This window comes from Mobula birostris, chromosome 2 (genome assembly GCF_030028105.1).
Source record: "Mobula birostris isolate sMobBir1 chromosome 2, sMobBir1.hap1, whole genome shotgun sequence".
NCBI lineage: Eukaryota > Metazoa > Chordata > Chondrichthyes > Myliobatiformes > Myliobatidae > Mobula > Mobula birostris.
Window position 1 is genome coordinate 57,017,275 of NC_092371.1, and position 25,909 is coordinate 57,043,183.

At 40.8% G+C, this 25,909-nt stretch overlaps 1 protein-coding gene across 1 annotated transcript in view; it reads left to right on the forward strand.

Moving 5' to 3' along the window:
* The first annotated feature begins 472 nt into the window (after positions 1-472).
* The window catches only part of LOC140186826 (protein LKAAEAR1-like), a 41,611-nt gene continuing 16,174 nt past the window's right edge, over positions 473-25,909 (forward strand). The window contains exons 1-3 of the mRNA XM_072241440.1: positions 473-490; positions 658-725; positions 16,354-16,658. Of these exons, the coding sequence (XP_072097541.1) occupies positions 16,380-16,658 (279 nt within the window). The 5' untranslated portion in view covers positions 473-490; positions 658-725; positions 16,354-16,379. The remainder of the gene's footprint in view (positions 491-657; positions 726-16,353; positions 16,659-25,909) is intronic.

The following is a 25,909-nucleotide window of genomic DNA, read 5'->3' on the forward strand; positions in this document are numbered from 1 at the left end:
GGACGAGGTCTGATATCTGGTTTACATCGTCCTATGCAGCACATCTGATTTCTGACGAAAATTAAATTTATTGAATAAGCTTCTTGACCAGTAAAGTTCAAAAGTTGATCCTTAAGTGCATTTCACTATATTTGAATTACAGGACCTGGAAGGGAAAAGGAAATCTAACCCACTTTAAGGCACTTCCAAATTCTAAACATGACCTAAACAGATTTTTAAAAAGTCAGTTTTCCATTGGAAATGTGCCAGAAGAGAGTACGAAGTAATTTCACAGATCCTGAATCTGTCTGAGTGGCAGACTGCCTTCATTGTACTCTATTATTCAGCACCATTGGCTCAGGGCACTCACGGACAATTGTCCTTGACGGTCATTCCGTGCTCAACAGGTACCCAGCGAAGCTAACCCGGAAAACAGCTGCCAAAGTTACCATGGTAACTGTTGTTTGGTTTCCGGTCGCTGAGAACGCTTGCTGCTTCTGCGTGTGGCCCGGTGGGTTTATTTCTACTGCTGTTTTTATATTTTAGCGAGTAATATGTTGCTACACGGAGAGTCACATCGGTTTTTATACGTGATGCCGTTAGTGTGATCTGCCAGGAGCAGAGCTCCATATGTCAGGAAGGCGTTATGTACTGTAAACTCTTTCTGCTCTCTCACAGCAGATTGTTCTTGCTTTCAGGAGCGAACGTATCATGTTTATCAAGTTCAACCCCCGGCATTTTGTGCAGTGAGTATATATTTTACACGTTTGACAGATCACGTACAGTAACACGAAGTCATGTGCTGAGCATTTCTTCATATCCAGCTGGAATCCACAGGAAAATGAGAGATCTGCGGAAACATTCCAATGTTGTTTATTTGTAGGAGGATGATGTCATACTTTTGCTACTTTTAGTACAGGTCCCCCAGTCATATTTATTCTTCTTATTATGGCATGGTACAACATTAAGACGAAAAATGTTCCTCTAGTTGTATGTGCCAAATCTTTTTTGCTTGTGTACATATGTGTATGGAGTGCCACAGGCTGTTTTTGAGCTTTTACCCTGCCTGCATGCCACCCACTTTTTGTATAACCCTAATCATCATTGCTTGTCATTTTTCCATTTATTTTTAAGATTTTGCTCTGTCACCAGCCCCTCTCCTCCTCCCCTGCCCTATTGATCTCTTCCACAGTAGTTCACTCTAAGTATTTTTGCTGGTCCATAGTGTATGATCTACTAAATTAGATTCTCACCTGATACCAACCAATCCTGCACTTTTGAAACTTCCAGAAACTGAGCCCTCCCACCCCAAAAATATTTTTATATTCTCTATGTAAAACTATTAACAAATTCTGATATGCCTCTCCTTCTTCCTTCCCCACCTCTCACTTCTATGGACCCTAGCTCTTTCTCCTGTTGCGGCCTCTTCTGTCTCACCTAAACTATTATTGATTTTCGCCATCATCCACTTCTTGTTTCCTCACTTTTGTCACCATATACAACCTATTTCATTTCATCAGCAGTTTAATAATAAATAATGCAAATGAACATATTAAAATCAATTCAGAAAATCCACTTCCTGTGGAATTATGATTCTGTGCCTTCTTAAAGCTCTTGTTTTTCGTTAAGTTGCTTTTACAATACTGGACCTTAAGCTCTTCTGTACTGAGCTCACTTAAAGCACTCATAGTTTAAGGTCAAGAGAAGATTAATATCAAATTGAAGAAGAATGTACAATGTGATTTTTAAACTTTCCTGTAGTTTAGGTAGAACCAAACGAGCATTTGAAGTAGAGTTGGTTACTTTCTCACTCTGCTTCTGTAAACAGGGAATGCAGTACCTAATATATATCGTTAGCCATGTTTGTATGACGAGATTGATGGGAGATTGAAAACTCATAGGGTATGAAACTTCAAGATGTGCATCCTTCAGTTACCAATTGAAAACATGCATGATGGCTCCATCTTAAATAAAATATTTGATCAGCATTTCAGTGGATAGGCATTATTTTATAGTTTGATTCCTTCTATTTTATTGCAATGCAATTATTCAGATGACATGATTATTTTAGACGGAATGAAGTTTTTTCAGAAAGATGTGTCCACATGCAGATCAAAACTAGTGTATTTAGGTTTAATGTGGAATGTTGTCAATAGTAAATGTCTTATCAGTTTGCTTTGAAACATCTACAGAAATGCTGATATGTTACTTCCCACAACAGGTTTAACATTCCAGCAGTCGCTACACCTGCTTTGTTACAAACTTAAATCAAAGTTCAAAGAAAGTTTATTATCAAAGTACACATAATGCACCATATACAACCCTGAGATTTATTTTCTTGCGGACATTCTCAATAATCATGATAGAATCAATGGAAGTCTGCACCAACAGGGCAGACAGCCAGTGTGCAAAAGAAAACAAACTGTGCAAATACAAAAAGAAAGCAAATAAATACATAATAAATAAATAAATAAATAAATGAATAAATAAACAATAAATAGATATTTTATTGATGCCAAGGGAAATTATAGTGTCACAGTAGTATTACCAGTGCACAGATATACAAATACACAAATATTAGAAGAGAAGTAAGAAAGAATTTTTTAAAAATAAGTTACCTGCAGCAGTCTAACAGGGTGGTGTCATCAGCCTAACTGTGGAGCCTCACTCAGAAAGCAGCCATGAATAGGCTACTGAGTTAAACCAATTCTTCAATAGGTTTGACAATTGCCCTCCTGTTCACACCACTCTCAGCACACCAGCCCAGGTGCCAAGGCAACCAAATTTCCCCCTCCTCCCTCCTCCCTACTCCAATTCAACATGTGGAACACAGTCTACCTTTGTCTACATCCCCTCCTTGCCCTGTGCCTACCAGCCACACCTCCACAGACCAACTGCTATCGTCCCAATCTTCACCTCTCCAGTCATCATGGACTCGTCTTCACTACTGAGCAACTGAAAAGGGCTCTGGGGAAACACAGGCACAGCAAAGCATTGGGACCCCAAGATGTTGTGAACCCCAAGGTCCTGAAGGAGTGTGCTGAGCAACTGTGTGGGGTTCTCCAATGCATTTTCAATCTGAGTCTCAGCCTGGAAAGGGTCCCAACTGTGTGGAAAACATCATGTGTGTGGTCCCAGTACTCAAGAAGGGCCAACCAAAAGTCTTGGATGACTACTGTCCAGTGGCCCTGACCTCACAACATCATGAAGACCCTAGAGAGGGTGGTCCTGGCACACCTCCGACTCTTGGTCAGATCAGCCTTCGATCCCCTGCAGTTTGCCTATCAGGAGCACATTGGAGTCGATGATGCTGTCATCTACCTTCTGGACAGAGCCTTCTTCCAATTGCATAAGCAGGGCAGCACTGTAAAGATCATGTTTTTTGATTTCTCAAGAGCCTTCAATACCATACAGCCCTCATCGCTGGGGGAAAAGCTCCATGCAATGCAAGATGGCACTTCCATTGTATCCTCAATAGTGGACTACCTGACTGGCAGACCACAGTTTGTGCAACTTCAGAGCTGTGTGTCAGACATGGCTATGAGCAGCACTGGGGCCCCAAAGGGACTGTATTGGTCCTTTCCTTCCTGTTTACCCTGTATACCTCGAAATTTAGATACAATCCCTGTCATGTCATCTGCAGAAATTCTCTGATGACTCAGCAATATATAAAGAGAGGAAAGGAGGACGAATACAAGGCCCTGGTGGAGGACTTTATTAAATGGTGCAAGCTGAATCATCTGCACCTCAACATCAGTAAGACAAAGGAGATGGTGATGGACTTTAAGAAGACCAAGCCTGCACTTCTCCCTGTTACTATTGATGATGAGGACCTACAAGTACCTCAGGGTGCACCTGGATTGCAGACTTGAGTGGAGCACCAACACAGAGGCTGTGTACAAGAAGGGCCAGAGTTGCCTCTACTTCCTGAAGAGACTGAGGTCCTTTGGAGTATGTAGACCTCTCCTTCACATGTTCTACCAGTCTGACGTCACCAGTGCAATCTTCTATGCGGTGGTGTGCTGGGGCAATGTCATCAACATAGGTGATGCCAACAGACTCAATAAACTGATTAGAAAGGGTAGCTCTGGTATAGGAGTCAAACTGGGCACACTGGAGGCTGTGGTAGAACAAAAACCCTATGGAAAATCGTGGCAATTCTGGACAATGTTTCTCACCCTCTGCATGCCACCTTGGTTGAACAAAGGAGTAATTTTAGTAATAGACTAAGACAACTGCGCTGCTCCAAAGAGTGCTATATGAGGTCATTCTTATCCTTGGTCATTAGCCTCTAATATTGAGAACTTGAGATGAAGAGACCTTAACAGTGAGTCCATAGATTGTGGGAACAGTTCAGTGATGAGACAAGTGAAGTTAGACCGTAAGACCATAAGATATAGGAGCAGAATTAAGCCATTAGGTCCATTGAGTCTGCTCTGTCATTTCTTCATAATTGTTCCATTTTTCCTCTCAGCCTAGACGTCTGCCTTCCCCCCGCTGAGTGAAGTTATCCCCTCTGGTTCAAGAGCCTGATATTTGCCGGGTAATAATTGTTCCTGAACTTGGTGGTATGAGTCCTGAGGCAGTAGCAAGAAGGGAGCATGATCTGGATGGTGGGGGTCCCAGATGATGGATGCTGCTTTCATGCAACAACGCTCCATGTAGATGTGCTCAATGGTAGAGAGGTATTTACCCGTGATGGGCTGGGCTGTATCCACTACTTTTTGGAGGATTTTCTGTGCAAGGTTGGTTTTTCCATACCAGGCTGTGATACAGCCAGTCAGTATGCTCCCCATCACACATTTGTGGAAGTTTGTCATAGTTTTCATGCTGAATCTTCACAAATTCCTAAGGAAGCAGAGGCACTGCCATGCTTTTTTCATAACTGCACTTACATGCTGGGCCCAGGACTGGTTCTCCGAAATAATAACACCAAGGATTTTAACTTTGCTGATCCTCTCTACTTCTGAAGCTCCGATGAGCACTGGCTCATGGACCACTGGTTTCCTCCTCCTGAAGTCAATAATCAGCTCCCTAATCTTGCTGACATTGAGCGAGATGTTGTTGTAGTGGCACCACTCTGCCAGATTTCCAGTCTCTTTCCTATATGCTGATTCATCACCACCTTTGAGTTGGCCTATGACAATGGTGTGAGCAGCAACCTTAAATATGGTATCAGAGCTGTGTTTAGCCACACAGTCACAATTGTAAAGCGAATACAGCAGGAGCTAAGCACATAGCCTTGTGGTGTACCTATGCTTATGGTGATTATGGAGGAGAATTTGTTGCCAAGCTGAACTGACTGGGGTCAGCAAGTGAGGAAATCAAGAATCCAATTGTACAATGAGGAGGCTAAGGACTTGAAGCTAATTGATTAGTCTTGAGGGAACGATAATATTGAATGCTGATGCTCAATAAAGAGCATCCTGATTATGCATCTTTGATGCCCATGTGGTCTTGTGAGTGTACAGACAATGAAGTGGCATCTGCTGTGGACCTGTGGTGCTGGTAGGCAAATTGGAGTGGATCCAAGTTGCTTCTCAGACAGGAGTTGATATGTTTCATCCCCAACCTCTCAAAGTACTTCGTCACTGTGGATATAAGTGCTACTGGATGACAGTCACTGAAGTAGGTTAGCACATTCCTTTTAGGCACCATTATAATTGAAGCCTGTGTGAAGTAGGTGGGTACCTCATACTGCCAAAGTGAAAGGTTAGAGATCTCAGTGAACCCTCCAGCCAGTTGTTCAGCACAGGATTTAGTAAACATGAGTAAATCTGCAGATGCTGGAAATCAATGCAACACACAAAAAACGCTAGAGGAACTCACCAGGGTGAGTCCATGACTATGGCCGAGTACACTGACTCGAAGCAATCCTGTAGCTGTTTCTCTGCTTCCTGTGATGACTTGTCGTCCTAATCTCTGTTGTCCTGATGAAATATAGCCTTGCTCTTTAGCATATGCAGGTAGGAGAGGCACAGCATTTGGATTTTTTTTAAATAGCTGTTCTTTATACTAACGTATATCAACAATGTATTTTGTCATCAGATAAAGCCTATGTAATAGGCCATGTTTTGTGTATGTTATAACCTTCATCTTAACTTCATGGAGAACTATGAAGATGTGAAGGTGTGCAGTTTTGGTCTCCAAATTTGAGGAAGGACATTCTTGCTATTGAGGGAGTGCTGCATAGGTTCACAAGGTTAATGCTCGGGATGGCGGGACTGTCATATGTTGGAAGATTAGAGGGACTGGGCTTGTATACTCTGGAATTTAGAAGGCTGAGGGGGATCTTATTGAAACATATAAGATTATTAAGGGATTGGACACGCTGGAGGCAGGAAGCATGTTCCCACTAATGGGTGAGTCCAGAACCAGAGGCCACAGTTTAAGAATTAGGGGTAGGCCATTTAGAACGGAGTTGAGGAAAAACTTTTTCACCCAGAGAGTGGTGGATATATGGAATGCTCTGCCCCAGAAGGCTGTGGAGGCCAAGTCTCTGGGTGCTTTCAAAAAAGAGATGGATAGAGCTCTTAAAGATAGCGGAATCAAAGGTTATGGGGATAAGGCAGGAACTGGATACTGATTGTGGATGATCAGCCATGATCACAATGAATGGCGGTGCTGGCTCGAAGGGCTGAATGGCCTACTCCTGCACCTATTGTCTATTGTCTATTATATAATTTTCATCACTGCCTCTGTTACTTTGTTAATTCTTCTAGGGGAGTTTTCTGTTGGAGCAGGATGTTATATATGGGATCTAGGTGAAAACTATTACTCAAGCACTAATCAATACTAAAATTCAAATCTTGATTACCTCAGCTAGTACTTGGTGCCTTGTTAGAATCAGAATCTGAATCAAGCTTAATATCATTGGCATACAGTATGTTGTGAAATTGGTTGTTTTGCGGCAGCAGTACATTGCAATACAGAATATAAAATATATATATAAAACTAGATTAAATTAAATAAGAGTGCAGAAAGAGAGGAAAAAATACTAAGGTTGTGTTCGTGGATTCATTGTCCATTCAGAAAGCAGATGGCCAAGAGAAAGAAGCTGTTCCTGAAATGCTGAGTTTATGTCTTCAGGCTCCTGTATATCCTTCTTGATGGTAGCAATGAGAAAAGTGCATGTACTGGGTGATGGGGGTCCTTACTAATGAATGTCACCTTTTTGAGGTATCGCCTTTGGAAGGTATCCTTAATGCCTGGGAGGCTAGTGCTCATGATGGAGCTAGCTGAGTTTACAATGTTCTGCAGCTTTTTTTGATACTGTGCAGTAGGCCCTCCATATCGGATGGTGATGCAACCAGTTATAATGCTCTCCATGCTACATCTGTAGAAATTTGCAAGAGCCTTTGATGACATGCCGGCTCTCCTCAAACTCCTGATGAAATATAGCACTGGTGTACCTTCTTTGTAATTGCATTGATATGGCAGGCCCAAGATAGATCTTCAGAGCTGTTGACACCCAGGAATCTGAAAGTTCACATTTTTTTCACCACTGGCCCTTCAATGAGGAGTACTGTGTGTTCCCTCAATTTTCCCTTCCTGAAGTCCACAATCAATTCTTTGGTCTCATTAATTTCTTATGGTGTGCCAAATACACAAGTGTCACGTTACCTTTCAATAACTATAGCACACTCAGAGCAATGTCCAAGAAAATGGTAGGTTAGTAAGTGATGAGGTGATTACATGATCATTGTAATCAATTATGAAACACTAAGGAGCAAATGCTAATAAAAAGTAATTCATTTATTAAAATTAGCTCGTAATCCTTCAACTGACTCCTTTCTTTCGAGTGCCCCCTCCACTGCCCCCTTTATCTTTATTACCTCCTTAGAAACTCCCAAACAGCAGGGTGATATCACCCAATTTGGGAACCATTGGATTAGACAATGGTTGGTTGCACAATGGAAGGTTGGTATTGCCAGCATATCCCAGTGCCTGAGAAGTTGCCAGCTCCTAACTCAAATCAAAGCAGATGAGTTAATTTATTTTCTTGTATGTGATCTCTCTGATGCAGCTGTAAGCAAAAACTTAGGAGAAATAATCAATTTGATTTGCAGCTTTTGAAAAGGTTATGAGGTAGGAAAGATGAGAGTCAGTGTGACCTTAACCTCCAGAGGGAGAATACTCTATGCACACAAGTGGTTCTGGAAGTCATCTGCTTGATGTCACCCAAATTGGTGATGACCCGGAAAACCTACGCCTGGGAAAGCTTCGTTCATCAGAAAGGTCAAGCAGTCACTGGTTCTTCTGATGACTCTGAGAGAAGGCAGGTCTTTTCTTCCTGTCCAAAGTCCTTGAATGACCACACATAGCATAACAGTACTTCCAGTAATAGTGTCACTATAGCATCCATGATTGAGTATCAACTATATGTGGAAAAAAATCCTGTTAGTTTAAGCTCTTAGGGATAATTTTGTAGCTATCCATTTTTGATAACAGCAGAATATTCCTTAAAATAATGTGAACAACAACAAATGGACAATATGCTCCTAACTATGCTGATACTGTACCACATTTGCAATGGATTGGACCATTAAGCTCCGAATTATGCAATCAATTGGTGCTTTCCAATTTTTGAGATAGATTACTAGTTTTGAAAGAATTTTATACAGGCTAGATATTTCCTACTGGGATGCTAGAACCAGGCAGTACAGTATCAATAAAATAGTTGGCCATTTAGGACAGAGATGAGAAGAAATTGGTTCTTAGGGTGTAGAAAATCTTTGGAATTCGCTACCCAAAGCTGCTGTGGAGGCTCATTCTCTGACCACATTCAAGGCAGAGATCTATACTTTTTTAGATATTAAGGAAATTGAGGGATGTGGAACCAGTGCAGGAAAATGACTCTGAGGTAACAGGTCTGCTGTGATCTGTTCAAATGGCATAACAGGCACAGAGAAATGAAACGTGCGCTCCTATTACCATATTATAAATTTCAAAGTTGTCTGGTCACATTCAGTCCTCCATAAGTATTGATGATTACGAATAACAAACATTATCAGATATTTTGAACTTATTCTGCATTAAAAATCAATACCCCGATCTGACACCAAGCAGATGAAGCCATGAAGTACCAAGTGAATGTGAAAACAGGAAGTACTTATAGTCACAGGGCTTCTCATGTTTTAAAATACATCTGATGTGGCCTTGTTCACAAAACTGGATTTTGCGGTTGGCGGCAAACAAAAACACCAACTTTTCGTAACACTTAACTTACAGTATTATGGATTTTTAAAGATTAGGAGGTAATTTCAGCACAGCATCTCTTATAGGGGATCTGCAAATTGAATAAACAACAGAAATAATTTTGATAAAATCGTTAATCAAGCAAGCTGACAAATCCCTGCTGAGGCATGCAGAATTTGAGATGTTAGTTTTTACTCCACACAATTTATTGGCAAATGATAAAAATACTAATAAAAAGAGGCAAAATAAAATGGATTTTAGAATAAAAGAGAAAAAAGACAAAAAAAATGTTTCAACATAGATTAAAAACAGAGGCAAAGCCCTCCCCACCATTAGGTATATTTGCATGGGGTGCTGCCACAAGAAAACAGCAGCCATCATTAAATATTTCCACAATCAAGACAATGTCCTGTTCTTGCTACTATCATCAGGCAGGAGGTACAGAAACCTTAAGTCCCACACCAACAGGTTCAGGGACAATTATTACCTAAAACCATCTGGCTCCTGAACCAGAGTGGATTACTTCAGTCACTACTATTCTGAACTGATTATGTGATCCATAGACTCACTTTCAAGGACTTTTAATCAAATTCAAGTTCAAGGTTAATTGTCATTCAACCATACACATGAATACAGCCTAAAGAAACAGTGTAGCTCTGGGGCCAGCTTGCAAAACACAGTACCAACAGTCACACAAAGCACACAGCACATATAGTTAAAATAGCAGAAAAACATAACGAGACAGAGAGAGAGGGGGAGAGGGAGGGGGAGAAAAAAGAGAGCCCGGGGTCCCTGAGTGTCACGGCATGTATATTGATGGTGCAGCCTGATGCACTATCAATTACTCCAAAAGACTGGAAGTAGAGTAAATACTGAAAGGCTTTTGGAGTAATTGATAGTGCATCAATTTTATTAACAGTAAAATTGGACCTAGTCCATGCTGAGTATCTGCCCTGGACTGAGAGGAGGCTCTTTCCCATGAGGACTCCAGTGTCTCATTCCCTGGGCAGCTGCAATAGGCAACCCTACAGCACGGGAGCCTATTCCATGCACCAACCAAGGCCATGCAACTCTCCCATCGTCAGTCTCACTAATGAGCCGGTGAACCAGACTTGCAACATCCTACAGTACCAATATCCAACAGGGTCTTGTGATCACAAGTAAAAATGTCCAGGGCAGTTGTTTGCACTATTTGTTGGATCACCCGTGCCTCTGTGAACCGCCTCCCGATGCCTTCCTCCTTCCATCGGCAACATTGTGCACAACAGGTCCAGCTCCACTGCCATCGAGCAATTCACCAGGCAACAGACCTGCAGTACCTGAAGTTCTCGATATCCAATATCTGGCAATCGCACAAAAGACACAAATGACGAACAATTACACCTTTGTTTGAATCTGGAGTGGTCACTGCAACCAAGCATAGCAGTTCTCAGTATTATTAAAACCAAAAGGTTGCTCTCAGTACTATTTTTTTTATTTGCAGTTCTACTTCTTTTGCAGATTGGTTGGTTGTTCATCTTTGTTTATAGTTTTCATGAAATTTTATTGTATTTTTTCCTGTAAGTGCCCGCAAGAAAATTAATCTCAAGGTAGTATATGGTAATATATACATACTTCGATATTTACGTTGGACTTCCAACTTTGACAAGAGACTGCAGATGCTTGAACCTTGGAGCAAAAATGAGCTGCTGGAAAAACTCAGACGTCAGGTATCATCTGAGAAAGATAATGAACAATGGACGTTTCAGGTCTTGACCCTGCATCTGGAATAGTGAGCTTATAGATAGGTGCAGATGTGACATGGGTAAGAGCTGGCAAGGAGGGTTGATTGGCAGATGAGCTAGAATGGAGAGGGAAGTGTAACAGCAACAGAGGCTGGAAGGTGATATAGATTATAGAATCTGGGATCAAATAAGAGAAGATTGGGGGCAGAGGGAAGCAATTGGGACTGTATTATCTACAATTACTGGCTCTAAAAACTTTTAGAACTCAGCATTATCAACAGATTTAGATAATCATTTATTCCAGTCTTACATCTTATATTTTAAAATTTTCTCTTTTTTGGTGTTTTAGATTTAATTCATCTCCTGCTCCTTGCACCCACTCTGCTCAGCTTTACCAAGCTCTTCGGAGGTCATGATGACCATGATTGTTCTTGGTAAATTTTTCTACATAAGTGGTTTGCCACTGCCTTCTTCTGGGCAGTGTCTTTACAAGATGGGTGACACCAGCCATTACCAATACTCTTCAGAGTTTGTCTGCCTGGCATCAGTGGTTGCAGAACCAGGACTTGTGTTATGTACCAGCTGCTCATGTGATCATCCACAACCAGCTCCCTTGGCTTCACATGACCCTGATCGGGGGGCTAAGCAGATGCTACACCTTGCCCAAGGGTGACCTGCAAGCTAGTGGAGGGAAGAGGCGCATTATACCTCCTTTGGTAGAGAAGTATCTTCACCCTGCCATCCACCTGAAGAGGATAACTAGTGCATTCCAAATATATTGGTCTAGTAAGCCTTCTCTGAACTACTTCTAATAAATTAATATCCTTAATTAAAGAGAACAATACTGTACACTGTACTCTAGATGAGATTTCATCATTCCCAATTTCACTTAAGCAAAACCTCCAACTTTTGTACTCAGTTCCCATCGGAATAAATTATTAAAATATGTATGCTTTCCTATTTACTTGTTTGGCTTGCATATCCTCCTTTTGTAATTTATCCTCTAGGATACCCAACATCCTTTGGCATCTCTGTGCTCTGCAATCTCTTACCAAATAGATAACTTTTTAAATTTTTTTCTGCCAAAATCACTTCCTGACTTTGTATTTCATTTCTATAAATTAGTCCCATGATTTTCTTTTCAGAAAACCTTGTTGACTTAGCTTAGTTACGCAGAATTTTTCAAGTACTCTTCTACAGTATGTTTAATAATAGCTTTTAACATTTTACTTATGATAGATTTTAACTTACACCTGTCATAGCCCTCCTTTGCCGAATTCTGATATTCTTGAGTTCTTTACATCAACTGTGAGGATGGATTTAATGTTCCCAGTCTGTTCCTTTGGTAGAATGCTATTCTTAACCTCTCTTTGTTTTGTGGTTGCCTACAGAAGGATGACTGTCAGGGTTATATACTGCATACATACTTTGATAATAAATGTACTTTGAACTGTTATTTGCAATAGTTGAACTATTTTCTTTTATGTCTTGCCAGGATGTATGGTTGTTATAAACTTTGTATTAATTCTTTAGATGTTTGTCATTTTTTTAATGTATTTTCACAGTCTATCTTAGCCAGTTCATACTATATATTTATAGTTTGCTTCATTTAGATTAAGACCCTGGTTTCAGGTTGAATAAAATCACATGTAAATTTTGCATAAAATTCTGTCAAATTAGGGTCCTCTTTGCTAAATAATAGTGACAACCTGTTTTTAATTAACACTTACTCATTAAGCAATAACCAAAAACAGGCGGTCCCTTCATTAGTTCTTCAAGCATCCAGAGAACCTCTCCGATTTGTACATATTTTATGAATATTTATGCATGTATAACATTTATTCCTGGGAATTATCATGTCAGAATGATTGGAGCAATATCTCAATACAAGTTGCCTAGCTCTGATTAAAAGAACAAATGTTACTTACTTGCAATTCTTCATTTAGAATCTGGGTTCTTGTCAGACCTTTCAGTTAGTTGCTTCTTGGCACAAAAGAGAAATAAAAGTTAAAGAGAAAAGTAAGATGCTAATTAATATCAACACTTGCTATGCATCAATTTTCTTTCACACTTATTTAAGAATATTGTCTTTGGAGTTTATTCCTTATGAAAACTGCACATAAAACAGAATATTCTGAAAACATCAGGAAAGTCACGAAACACCTATCTAGATCAGGGGTTCCCAACCTGAAACCATGCATCCCTCGCTTAATGGTAAGGGCTCATAGCATAAAAAGGCTTGGGAACCCCGATCTAGATGATGTGTATTAACAATTCTAGTTGATAACTTGTCGTCAGAATTTATGATAAAATTAATTGTGAGTTTCCTAAAGGGATTATCATCAAATATCAATAGAAAATCCTGGAGGTACTCAGATTTTACATAAAAGTGTGAAGTGATACACTTTGGAAGGTTAAACCTGAAGGCAGAATACAAGGTTAATGGCAGGATTCTTAGATGTGTGGAGGAACACAGGTTTCTTGGCGTCCACATCTATAGATCCCTTAAGATGCAACACAAGTGGATAGAATCAAAGAGTCATAGAAAAGTACAGTACAGAACCAGGTCTTTCAGCCCATCTAGTCCATGCCAAACCATTTAAGCTGCCTACTGCCATTGACCTGCACTGGGACCATAGCCCTCCATTTCCCTACTATCCATGTACCTAACCAAACTGTCCTTAATGTTGAAATCAAGCTTGCGCTGGTAACTCATTCAACATTCTCATGACCCTCTGAGGGAAGAAGTTTTCCCTCATAACCTGTCAATATTTCACCTTTCACCCTTAATCCATGACCGCCAGTTGTAGTCACACCCATCCTCAGTGAAAAAAGCCTGCTTCCATTTACTCTGTCTATACCCCCTCATAATTTTGTATACCTCTATCAATCTCCTACATTCTAGGGAATAAAGACCTAACCTATTAAATTTGTCCTTATAACTCTGATCCTCCAGTCCCATCAACATTCTTGTAAATTTTCTCTGTACTCTTTCAACTTTATTTATATCTTTCCTGTAGATAGCTGACCCAAATTTCATGCAATACTCCAAGTTAGGCCTCACCATCATCTTATAAACTACAAAATAACATCCCATCTCCTGTACTCAATACTTTGATTTACGAAGGCCAATGTGCCAAAAGCTTTCTTTACAAGCCTATCCACCTGTAATGCCACTTTCACTGAATTACAGATCTGTATCCCTATATCACTTTGTTCTACAACACTCCTCAGTGCCCTGCAGTTCACTGTGTAAGACCTACCCTGTTTGATCCTACCATAATGCAACACCTCGCCATTGTCTGCATTAAATTCCATTTGCCATTCTTCAACCCATTTTGCCTGCTGGTCCAGATCCTGCTGCAAGCCATGATAGTCTTACTCGCTGTCCACTACTTCCTCAATCTTGTTGTCATCTGCGAATTTGCTAATCCACTTAACAACATTATCATGCAGATCGTTGATGTAGATGACAAACAACAACGGACCCAGCACAGATCTCTATGGCACTCCACTAGTCATAGGCTTCCAGTCAGAGAGGCAACCATCGACTACTACTCTCTGGCTTCTCCCACAAATCCATCGTCTAAGAGGGGACACCTCTTTTTCCCTTTATTAGGAAGAGAGAAAGCCTGTGACACGTTGAATTGTCAGGTGATAGTTTTTTTTTGTGGTACTGCAGGTCATGGTCTTTATTGGGGGCTTTGCTGTTGCATGCTTGGTGGGTTGAGGATACTGATGCAATTTTGCAGAAGTAGGTGGGGATGGGGGAGGGTCGTTGCTTTGCTGCTGCTGGTGCATCAGAAGGGGAGTTAGGGTGGCTTTGGGGTTCTAATGTTTTAATTGGCATTCATTTTTTGGGACACTTCTCTTTTTGTGGATATTTGTGAAGAAAAAGAATTTCAGGATATATATTTCATACATTTCTCTGATATGAAATGGAACTATTGAACTACTGAACTATTGCTACCTTATCTTGAATGCCGAGGATAGGGTGAATAAGAAGCAGTATAATGTGTTGACATTTGTTAGTCAGGGTATTGAGTCCAAAGGCTGTGAGTTAATGCTGCGTCTCTGTAAGCCTCTGGTTAGACCACACTCAGAATATTGTGTTCAGCTCTGGTTGTCTCATTATAGGAAAGATGTGGAAATTTTGGAGAGGGTGCAGAGGAGATTTGCCAGGGTGCTGCCCAGATTGAAGAGCATGTCTTATGAAGATAGGTAGAGCAAGCTTGGGCTTTTCCATTGGGAGCGAAAGAGGATGATAGGTGACATGATAGAGGTGCACAACATGATAACAGGCATACATTGAGTGAACAGCCAGAGACTTTTTTTCAGGGGCAGAAGTGGCCAATATGAAGGGGCATATATTAGGGTGATTGGAGAAAGTATAGGAGGATGTCAGAGGTAAATTTTTTACAGAGAGAGTGGTAGGTGTGTGGAATGTGCTACCAGAGATGGTGGTAGATACATCAGAGATATTTAAGAAACTTAGATAGGCATAGTGACAAAAGAAAAACAGAACGCTATGTGGGAGTGTTAGATTGATCTTTGAGTACATTAAAAGGGTTGGCACAACATCATGGGCCAAAGGGCCTGTCTGTGTTGTACTTCTCTATGTTTTGTTGGATGGCAATTGTAAGTAGAACTCATGGTAATCTTATGAGAAACAGATTATGTTTCAGTTGTGTGATCTTCAATCAACATTGTGAATAGTTAAGAGGCAAATGAAAAATGTACATAATAAAATAGGCTGAAGTCAGCATGGTTAAGGAAATAACAGGCAGGATCGATAAAGGAGAGTCAGTGGATGTTGCCTATTTAGATTTTCAGAAGGCCTTTGACAAGGCACCACACATGAGGCTGCTAAATAAGATAGGAGATTGGCTAACTGGCAGAAGGGAAAGTGTGGGAATAAAGGGAGCCATTTCTGGTTGGCTTCTGGTGACTAGTGGTGTTATTATAGCCTTAATCGATTGGTTTCAATGAGATCCCTTCTCGTTCTTCTAATCTCCAGTGATATATGTGAGTGATGATAAACCTTCCTCTATTTATTGAAGTATCATGAAATTTGTTTTTTTTTTTGCAACAACACATCAGTGCAGTACATAAAATTACTACACTGCTGTGCAAAAGTCTTAGGCACCCTAGCTATATATACAGTATGTGCCCAAGACTTTTACACAATACTGTAGATACAAAAGGTCTGTTTGGAAGAAATTTTAGTAATTTCTAATGGGTTAACAGTTTCTTTTCCCTCACAGCTGCTGTTCAACTTGCTGAGTTCCTCCAGCAGTTTACTTTAGGCTGTAAATAGGTGAAGCTTATATGAAATTATCATTGGAAAGTATTGTGGATGTTGGAAAATTTAAATGTTGGTTACCCTCAAGGTATCTTATGTTTTTTCTTAAATTCATGAATAGTTAACATTTCAATTTTCATTGCATTTCAGAATATAGGCAAAAAAGATCAAATAAAATGTCTCAGGAAGCAAAAGATTCCAATGATTCTAATACTGAAAATAAATCCATTACAAGTAAAGAGAAAACAGCTCCAAAGCAGCCCAGTACGAAAGAGACATCGAAATCACAAAAACATCCAAAGATTGCAAATTCTGTTTTACTGAGATCAGATGTACCTCTTGATTGCCATCAAGAATTGGAAAAGAAAAAGCAGCAAATTCTTATTGGGCAGCTAAAAGCTGCTGAATCACATAACAAGCTACAAGACATGAGATTCCGTTACCAAACAATGAGAGTAAGTTTGTCATCATAAAAAAAAACAATTAAAATCCATGTAATTGAATCATTTTGTGATCTTGTAATTCCATTACAAGGATTGTCTTTTGCTTTTATGAAAATTGTTAAGTGTTGAATGCCAGTAGTGTTCAACCAATTGCAGAGATGTCAAGGGTATCATAATTTAACTGATGAAGGATTACATTTAATGTTAAGATCTCCAACTGAAAAATAGACTCTAAATTATGAGTGCCTTTTGCACAGAGAATGGCCCAGATTATTTATCCTGTAATTTTCTCATGAGAACAAATGAACACAAGCAGCAGAAGAAGCACTTCCATCCTTTGAACTTGTTCCATCATTCATTTCGATGATGGATGATCTATCTTAGAGCTATTTACCAGCACTATCTCCAATATCTTGTGATTTCCCAAAATCTATTGATCTCTATATTGAATAAACAAAAAATTGATCTACAACAGCCCTCGATAGGTTCACCAACATCTGAATAAAGAAACCTCCTTATTTACATCCTAACATGTCCTATATGTTGTGAAACTTATTTCTTCCTGCTCCTGCCCCACTGCACTTGTGTCTGCTGCCTCGATTCAATTTCTCCCCCTCGGTGCAGTACCTTCCCATCTACATCCATGACACTTCACATGCTCTCAATCTCTTCAATCACTTTCAGTTCCTTGGCTCTGAATGCCTCATTTTCATAATGGATGTCCACTCCCTATACACTTCTATCTGGCATCTATAATGCCTTAAAGTTCTCTGCTTCGTTTTTGACAACAGTCGCTCCACCATTACCCCCCTCTGTCTGGCAGAATTGGTCCTCATGGTCAACAATTTCTCTTCAAGATTGTTTAATGTCTGTTCCAGCATACAAGTGTAAAGGAGAATGAAATAATAGGTGGCATAGCACTGGAAACTGTGAGCAGTTTCAAACTCCTGGGAGTACACATTTCACACAACCTCTCATGGTTCTAAAGCACATTCTACACAATCAGGAAAGCTCACCAACGCCTTTACTTCTGAGGAGGCTGTTTAGAGTTGACGTGCAGTAGAGAGCATCCTAGCATGCTGCATAACTGCTTGGTATGGAAACTGAACTGAGGCAGACAGGAAGGCTCCACACTGGGTTATCAAAACTGCCCAATATATCACTGGCACCAGCCTACCAACCATGAAGGACATACAGGTATATACAGAAAGGTGCTGGAAAAGGTTCAGTAACATCATGAAGGATCCCACGCACACTGCTCATGGACTGTTTGTCCCACTCCCATCAGGGAGGAGACTACATAGCATCCATGCCAGGACCACCAGACTCAAAAACAGTTACCTTCCCCAGCAGTGAAGCTGATCAACATCTGGCACCAACCCAACCCCCCATAACCCCCACTTCCACTACTTTATCATATACTGTCAGTCACATTATGCTTATTATTGTGTTCTTTGTGCTGCATTAGATTTGGAAATATTTTAATCTCCTTCACACTTGTGTACAGGAAAAAACATTAAACAATCTTGGATCAACAGCTACACTGGTGCTGCTTCCTGTACCCATAATGAGCTTGACAATTTCATCAGCTTCCTCGCTGCCCTCAAATTTAATTGGTCCATCTCTGATATCTCTCTCCCCATCTCGGAATACCTTTACTTATATCTTTTATAATCCTATTGACTCTCACAACTTTCTTGGCTATACCTCTTCCCACCCTATCACTTTTAAAAATGCTCTTCTCTGTACCCTCTACTGCCTTCTTTTCAGTTCCCCTCTCTCTGTCACATCTGATCCTAAGGTGGGTTTCCTTTCTAGAACTTCTGTGAAGTCCTCCTTCTTCAAAAAAATAGGGTTATACTTCCAATACTATTGATATAGTCCTCACCTGCATCTCCCTCATTTCCCGGACATCCACCCTCACCCCATCTTCCTGCTACCATAAAAGGGATAGAGCTCCTCTTGTCCTTACCTACCACCCATGAGCCTCCAGATCCAGTATATCATTCTTCCATCATCTTCAAAAGAACTCTTCCCCCAGCCCTCCCCACTCTCTAATTTCTGCTGGGATCGCTCTCTTCTTACTCCTTTGTCCACTTGTCCCACTCCACTGGCCTCCCTCCAGGCACATATCCGTGCAAGAGGGACATGCCCCTTTACCTCCTCCCTCACCACCATCTACGTCCTCAAACAGTCCTTCCAGGTGAGGCAACACTTCATATAAAAATCTGTCGGAATCATCTCTTCTTTCAGTTAGCCCTGACAAAGGGTCTCGACCCAAAACGTAGACTGTACTTCGTCCTATAGGTGCTGCCTGGCCTGCTGCGTCCCACCAGCATTTTGTGTGTGTCGCTTGAATTTCCAGCATCTGCAGATTTTCTCGTGAGACTGTATTCATACATCTTTTCTATGGCAAGAAGACCAAACCTGTAGACTGTGTTCCTAGTAGAATTTTGCCATGGTCCAATACAATTGCAATCAGCTTGGCTTTTTCTTGTATTCAAGCCCTATCCTAATAAATGCTAATATTTGCCCTCTTAATCACTGCTACACATGTATATTGGCCTTCAAAAAGTTTTATGCAATGTACCCAAGTTCCTTTGAACAACAATACCACAGTTTCTGCTGGCTAACAAAAACTGAAATTAAACTCAAAGTTGGTAACACTAGACAACAATGATTTTGCTTCTTGAACAATTTTGGGTATATCTTATGGATTTTAGGCTGCTGTTCATGAAAATGAAACTGAAATTTCCCTATCACGCACCCTTTTTAAAAAAATACCTTTATTCGTTATTTAATTCATTATTCAAGTCAATTAAAGTGTTGCCCACAATGTAAGCTGAAATGTTTTCTATCTTGTCTAGGCATGCCTATGCATGCTTAGGCAGGGCAGATGCTGCATGGCAGGACAGGTTTTAGAAAGGCTAAGAATTTCCATGACAGATTTTGATATTTGAGACATGTTCCCCAGAATAACTGATGCCAAGATTAAGGAAGGCATTTTTGTCAGTCCACAAATCAAACAGATCATCAGTGACAGGCAATTCAAAGAACTTCTAAAAAAATCGCATGGAAGGCATTCAAGGATGTTGTTGAAATTTTTCTTGGCAAGTATAGAGCACCAAACTACGTGCAGCTAATTGACATCATGTTTCCAGCATAGAAAACCATTAAGTGAAAAACGTCACTAAAGATTCATTTCCTGCATTCCCATTTAGACTTCTTCCTTGTAAATCCTGGCACTGTCGTGACAACCATAGTGAAAGGTTTCATCAGGACATTGCAGTCATGGAGAAACAGTATCAGGGCAACTGAAATCCATCAATGCTGACTGATCATTGGGGGACACTTAAGCAAGAAACCTCAGACACTGAGTACAAATGAAAATCATCAACAAAACATTTCTAGCTTAGTCGAACTATTGCAAAGCATCAGCACCGTTATGCAATTAAATGCATTATATTCAATAAAAGTTAATTTCTTGTTTCTCCATATTCCTACATGTAGTCTGAAATTATATTTGTGTTCAGCTTCAAGCAGCCTATCATAAGCAAATAAAAATTCTGAGAAAGCAACACTTCTAAAAAAAAAATCTGTCCAGTGTAATCTAACATTTTTCAGCGTTGTATTTCACCTGCTATGTTCTTGTCCATTTAATCATCTTAACAATATTTCTTGAAACCTCTTTACATCTTCCTCTGCACTCCCAATCCCACGAAGTTTAGTACCATCAGTAAACATGAGAATTTGCCATTTGGTCCCTTCTACCAAAATTCTAAATTCTGGGTCCTAAGCGCTAAGCTATGTAATACCCCAGTAGTAGCAACCTGACAACTATGAATCTTTGTTTATTCTCACTCTCACTTCTTCTTATTCGGTTGTCTATCGAAATCTGATGACAACGTCCACTCCTTTAATGGTGAGATGGTACATGTATGTGCATATGTAGTAGCACTCTCTACTTTCTGTCCAATGACCGATTCTCAACCCACGTCAATATATTACACCCAGTTCTAATGTTTTTAAACCTTGTTGAGAAGCCTCCTGTGTAGGACCTCATCAAACACCTTCTGAAAATCCAAACACATCAATTCCACAATTTTATTGATAACCTTCAGTTCCACCAAGTGTGTTATATATCGATGTTGGCTCAGTCCTCTTATTCCATAAGACTATAGGACAAAGGAGCAGAAGTCAGCCATTCGGCCCATCGTGTCTGCTCTGCCATTTTATCATGAGCTGATCCATTCTTCCATTTAGTCCCACTCCCCTGCCTTCTCACCATAACCTTTGATGCCCTGGCTACTCAGATACCTATCAATCTCTGCCTTAAATACACCCAATGACTTGGCCTCCACTGCTGCCCGTGGCAACAAATTCCATAGATTCACCACCCTCTGACTAAAAAAATTTCTTCGCATCTCTGTTCCGAATGGGCACCCTTCAATCCTTAAGTCATGCCCTCTCGTACTAGACTCCCCAATCATGATAAACAACTTTGCCACACACACTCTGTCCATGCCTTTCAACATTCGAAATGTTCCTATGAGATCCCCCCCTCATTCTTCTAAACTCCAAGGAATACAGTTCAAGAGCGGACAAACGTTCCTCATAAGTTAACCCTCTCATTCCCAGAATCATTCTAGTGAATCTTCTCTGTACCCTCTCCAACGTCAGCACATCCTTTCTTAAATGAGTAGACCAAAACTGCCCACAGTACTCCAAGTGAGGTCTTACCAGCGCCTTATAGAGCCTCAACATGACATCCCTGCTCCTATACTCTATTCCTCTCGAAATGAATGCCAACATTGCATTCGCCTTCTTCACCACTGACTCAACCTGGAGGTTAACCTTAAGGGTATCCTGCACGAGGACTCCCAAGTCCCGTTGCATCTCAGAACTTTGAATTCTCTCCCCATTTAAATAATAGTCTGCCTGTTTTATTTCTTCTGCCAAAGTGCATAACCATACACTTTCCAACATTGTATTTCATTTGCCACTTCTTTGCCCATTCTTCCAATCTAACCAAGTCTCTCTGCAGACTCTCCGTTTCCTCAGCACTACCAGCCCCTCCACCTATCTTTGTATCATCAGCAAACTTAGACACAAAGCCATCTATTCCATAATCCAAATCGTTGATGTACAACGTAAAAAGAAGTGGCCCCAACACGGACCCCTGTGGAACACCACTGGTAACCGGCAGCCAACCAGAATAGGATCCCTTTATTCCCACTCTCTGTTTCCTGCCAATCAGCCAATGCCCTATCCACGTATGTAACTTTCCTGTAATTCCATTGGCTCTCATCTTGTTAGGCAGCCTCATGTATGGCACCTTGTCAAAGGCCTTCTGGAAATCCAAATATACAACATTCACTGCATCTCCCTTGTCTAGCCTACTTGTAATTTCCTCGAAAAATTGTAATAGGTTTGTCAGGCAGGATTTTCCTTTAAGGAAACCATGCTGAGTTCTGCCTATCTTGTCATATGCCTCCAGGTACTCAGTAACCTCATCCTTGAGAATCGACTCCAACAACTTCCCAACCACCGATGTCAAGCTAACAGGTCTATAATTCCCTTTTTGTTTCCTTGCCCCCTTCTTAAATAGCGGAGTGACATTTGCAATCTTCCAGTCCTCCAGAACCATGCCAGAATCTATTGACTTTTGAAGGATCATCGCTAATGCCTCCGCCATCTCCACAGCTACTTCCTTCAGAACACACAGGTGCATTCCATCTGGTCCAGGAGATTTATCTACCCTTTGGCTATTCAGCTTTCAAGTTGTTCTGGGTTATTACATCTTCCATTATATATTCAAGCATTTTCTCTACCAATAATTGTAATTTCCTGTTTTCTCTCTTCCTCCTTTCTAAAATAGTGGAATCACATTTTCCACCTTGGTTCAGACTAAGACTCCAGTTCTACTCTAAGTTTGAAAGTGGCATTGTATAATGTCAAATTTTATCTTTAAGATTTTCCCCAATAGCCCCTTGATATCAAAATTAACTCTTTCTTGTTGTACAGTGATGGATCCAAAATACTGTACCTTGGTTGGTTCCTCAGTTTATTATTAGTTCTTCCCTTATTTATGGCCCTGTACCAATCCTTTTAGCCTTTTGTTTCTAAATATGAATATGCAGGAATATTTAGTTCACAGCTTTTTGTAAAGGTGTTGAGATTGTAGGGTAATGTGATGGGTGACAAATGACACATATTGTTCATAATAGAAACTGTTCTTCATAATTCACAAACACCATCATTGAGTTGTTGTGTTCACTTTAAGAGATGGTGTATGACATAGTGATGTCAGTATGAGCCAATGGTTATTTTTGGTTTGTTGGTAATGGAAGTAAAGGGCTGTGGCCTTTGCTAACCACATAAAATGACTCTCTCATATGTTATTCACAAAATCTTACATTGGTGACCCCGCTGCTGTCAGACAATTCCAGCGTTACCCAATGACATATCGACCAATGCAGTCACTTTGATGCTGCTGGAGTTTTGGAAGCAACACATCACTGCATGGTTTGCACAGGCAGTAGCCCAGTTCAGGCTGCGAGAAATCATCATGGACAATACCAAATTTTACTATGTCATAGCATCGCTAAGTAGTTCCACTGCAGCTAGAGTGGTGAGTCTATTAGAAGACCCAACTGCACATGATAAATATGTCACTCTGAAAATTCACCTATTTCTGATTTTTGGACTTTCTACGTCTGAGTGTGTCAAACAGTTGCTCTCTTTGCCTGGCCTGGGTGACGCTAGGGGTTCAGAATTAATAGACCACATTCTATCTCTCCTGGGTAATCACCATCCTTGTTTAATTTTTGAAGAGCTCTTTATGAAATAAATGCCTAATCAAGATCACACAGCCATCTGTAATACACCTAAGATGTACTATGGGGAGCTTATTAAAATGACTGATAGTCTACACTCAGACAAGCAGAGATGCATCATTCCTCCTCCTTTTCCGTCTCAGTAACTCCTGTTAGCAGAATCTACAGCAGTCTCATGCCCATGGTTCTCAACCAGACAATGTTTTTACCATACAGGCTTCAGCATGAATGCCAAGAAGTGCCAACCACCATGCAGCTTCGACAATGCCAGAGCATTGTGACATTGGAACTCTGTGAGAACTGTGGGTTCCAGCTGCCAAAATCATCTATTGTTCATTATGGACACCCTTTCAAGGTGACTCTTCCTGTGTGATATTGATGCTTAAGTGGGTGTGCTGCCAGCATCACCCATTGATTATAAAGTAGAGAGTGAGGGACTTCTGGTGAGGCACAAGACAAGATGGCAGCACAGCACTGAGTGCTGACATATAACCCTCCTTTTTCAAGTTCTTTAAGGCTAATAGACAGTCTTAATACAAGATTGAGTTGGAGAAAGATCTAACTAAAGACATGACCTCAAAAAAAGATCAAAATTCAACCAGGAAACAAGATACCAGCAGACGACACCAAGCTAGCGATTCATCTGAGGAAATAGCTATGCTAATTAAGCAAACAATGGCAACGGAGATGGAATCACTGCAAGAAACGGTAGCCCACATGCTAAAGGAGTCACTGGAAAAGGCTCTTGACCCCATACAGAAGCATTTGGCAGAGAATGGCAACATTCTCTGGTCGTTAAAGGAGCAAGCAGACATTCATGCTAAAATATTTAGCACGGTCTTCAACAATATAGACAACATTCAGGTTTATTTACTTAAGAATGAGAAAGTTACTAACTCCTGTCTCGCAGAAGTGACTAAGGTATGGATGAAGCGAAACAACTTGGAGGACAGATTCAGGAGAAACAATGTGCGGCTGATCAACTTACCGCTGGGTGTTGAGGGCGACGATCCAAGAGGCTGCCTCCAGGAGATGCTGCCTAATTGGATTCCAGCGCTCAGGAATTCCTACAGCACTCCTTTGGAGATCGATAGAGCACATAGGATCTTTTCCAACAACACTTCAAGACTGCGGACCATGGTTTTTAGGCTTCTACGGTACACCGACCGGCAGGCTATCCTGGAGGGTGCGAGGAAAGCCAAACCTACTCTCCCTGATGGCACCCAGCTGCAGTTCTTTGCTGACTATAGCCCCGGCACGATGCAGGAACGGCAGGGATACAAGGAGATCCGTGCTAAGCTTCGAGAGAAGGGGATCGACTCGTTCCTCATATACCCGGCAATTTTGAGAGTGAATATCAAGGGCATGAAGATGTCATTTAATTTGGCAGAGGAAGCAAAAGAAACTCTGAATTCATCGGTGCTGGGAGATATGGAAGAAGACCCTGGGCAAAGTCCACACGTCCCTCGGGAGGAGATGGAGGAGATGCATTAAGAGCTCGGACCAGCCTGTATGCGCAATCTAACAGACACGGGCAAGTTAACATCCTAGGTGTGAAGTTTTCTGGTTATTCTTTTACTGGAAAGTCATTCCTTGCACTTTTGTATTTAGTTAATTAAGGGGCCAAATTCTCTCTGAGTATTGCAGGTCAGAGTTTTAAGGTAATGGCTCAGTTAACTTGTTACTACAAGGATAACATAGTAAGGTGATATAAGTCTGCCTAGATTTATACTTTTCATCTTTTACTTTCTAAGGTGATATTCAATATACCCAAATGTCATACTTCATCAAGAATGAAGCTGAAAAACAGCAGTTTGTTCTGATTCTGAATAACTTTAGTTGTACATGTTCATTTCAGGTTATGTCTCCAGTAGACTTATTTACATTCCTGGACGCCAAATAAGACGTCACTGGTGCCTTGGCTAAGCGACGGTCTATTAACGTTTCTCGCAAGAGGCTGTTGGGGTCTTGATTATGTGGTATATTATATTTGAGATGGAAATGGTTTTAATTATATAGGTTAGTGGGTTTGTCCAGGTTTTTTTTCTTGTCTCTTTGATATGATTGTCTATGAGAACTGCTTTGCCTTTCTAATTTGTTGGTGCTAGAGGGGGGTGGTTATTGTTCAGTGTCTGACATTGCTAAGTGAAACCCACAGATGTTACAATGTAAAGGGTTGAATGGGAGGGATGATGGGAGGGGGGTGGGAAGGGGGTAACTCAGGGCTCCACCATCAACTTACAACAGATCCAGGGGAAGGTGAGCAACACAGGTAAATTAGAAAATCTTATTATTGTATAAAATAGGAATGCTTTGTCTGTGTATGCACTACTATTCAGTTGGTTGGTGGAGGGGAGAGGGGGGGAGAGGGGTGGAGGGGGATGGTGATGAAGGTTGGGGGTGGTTGGGATAAACAGTCAAAATGTA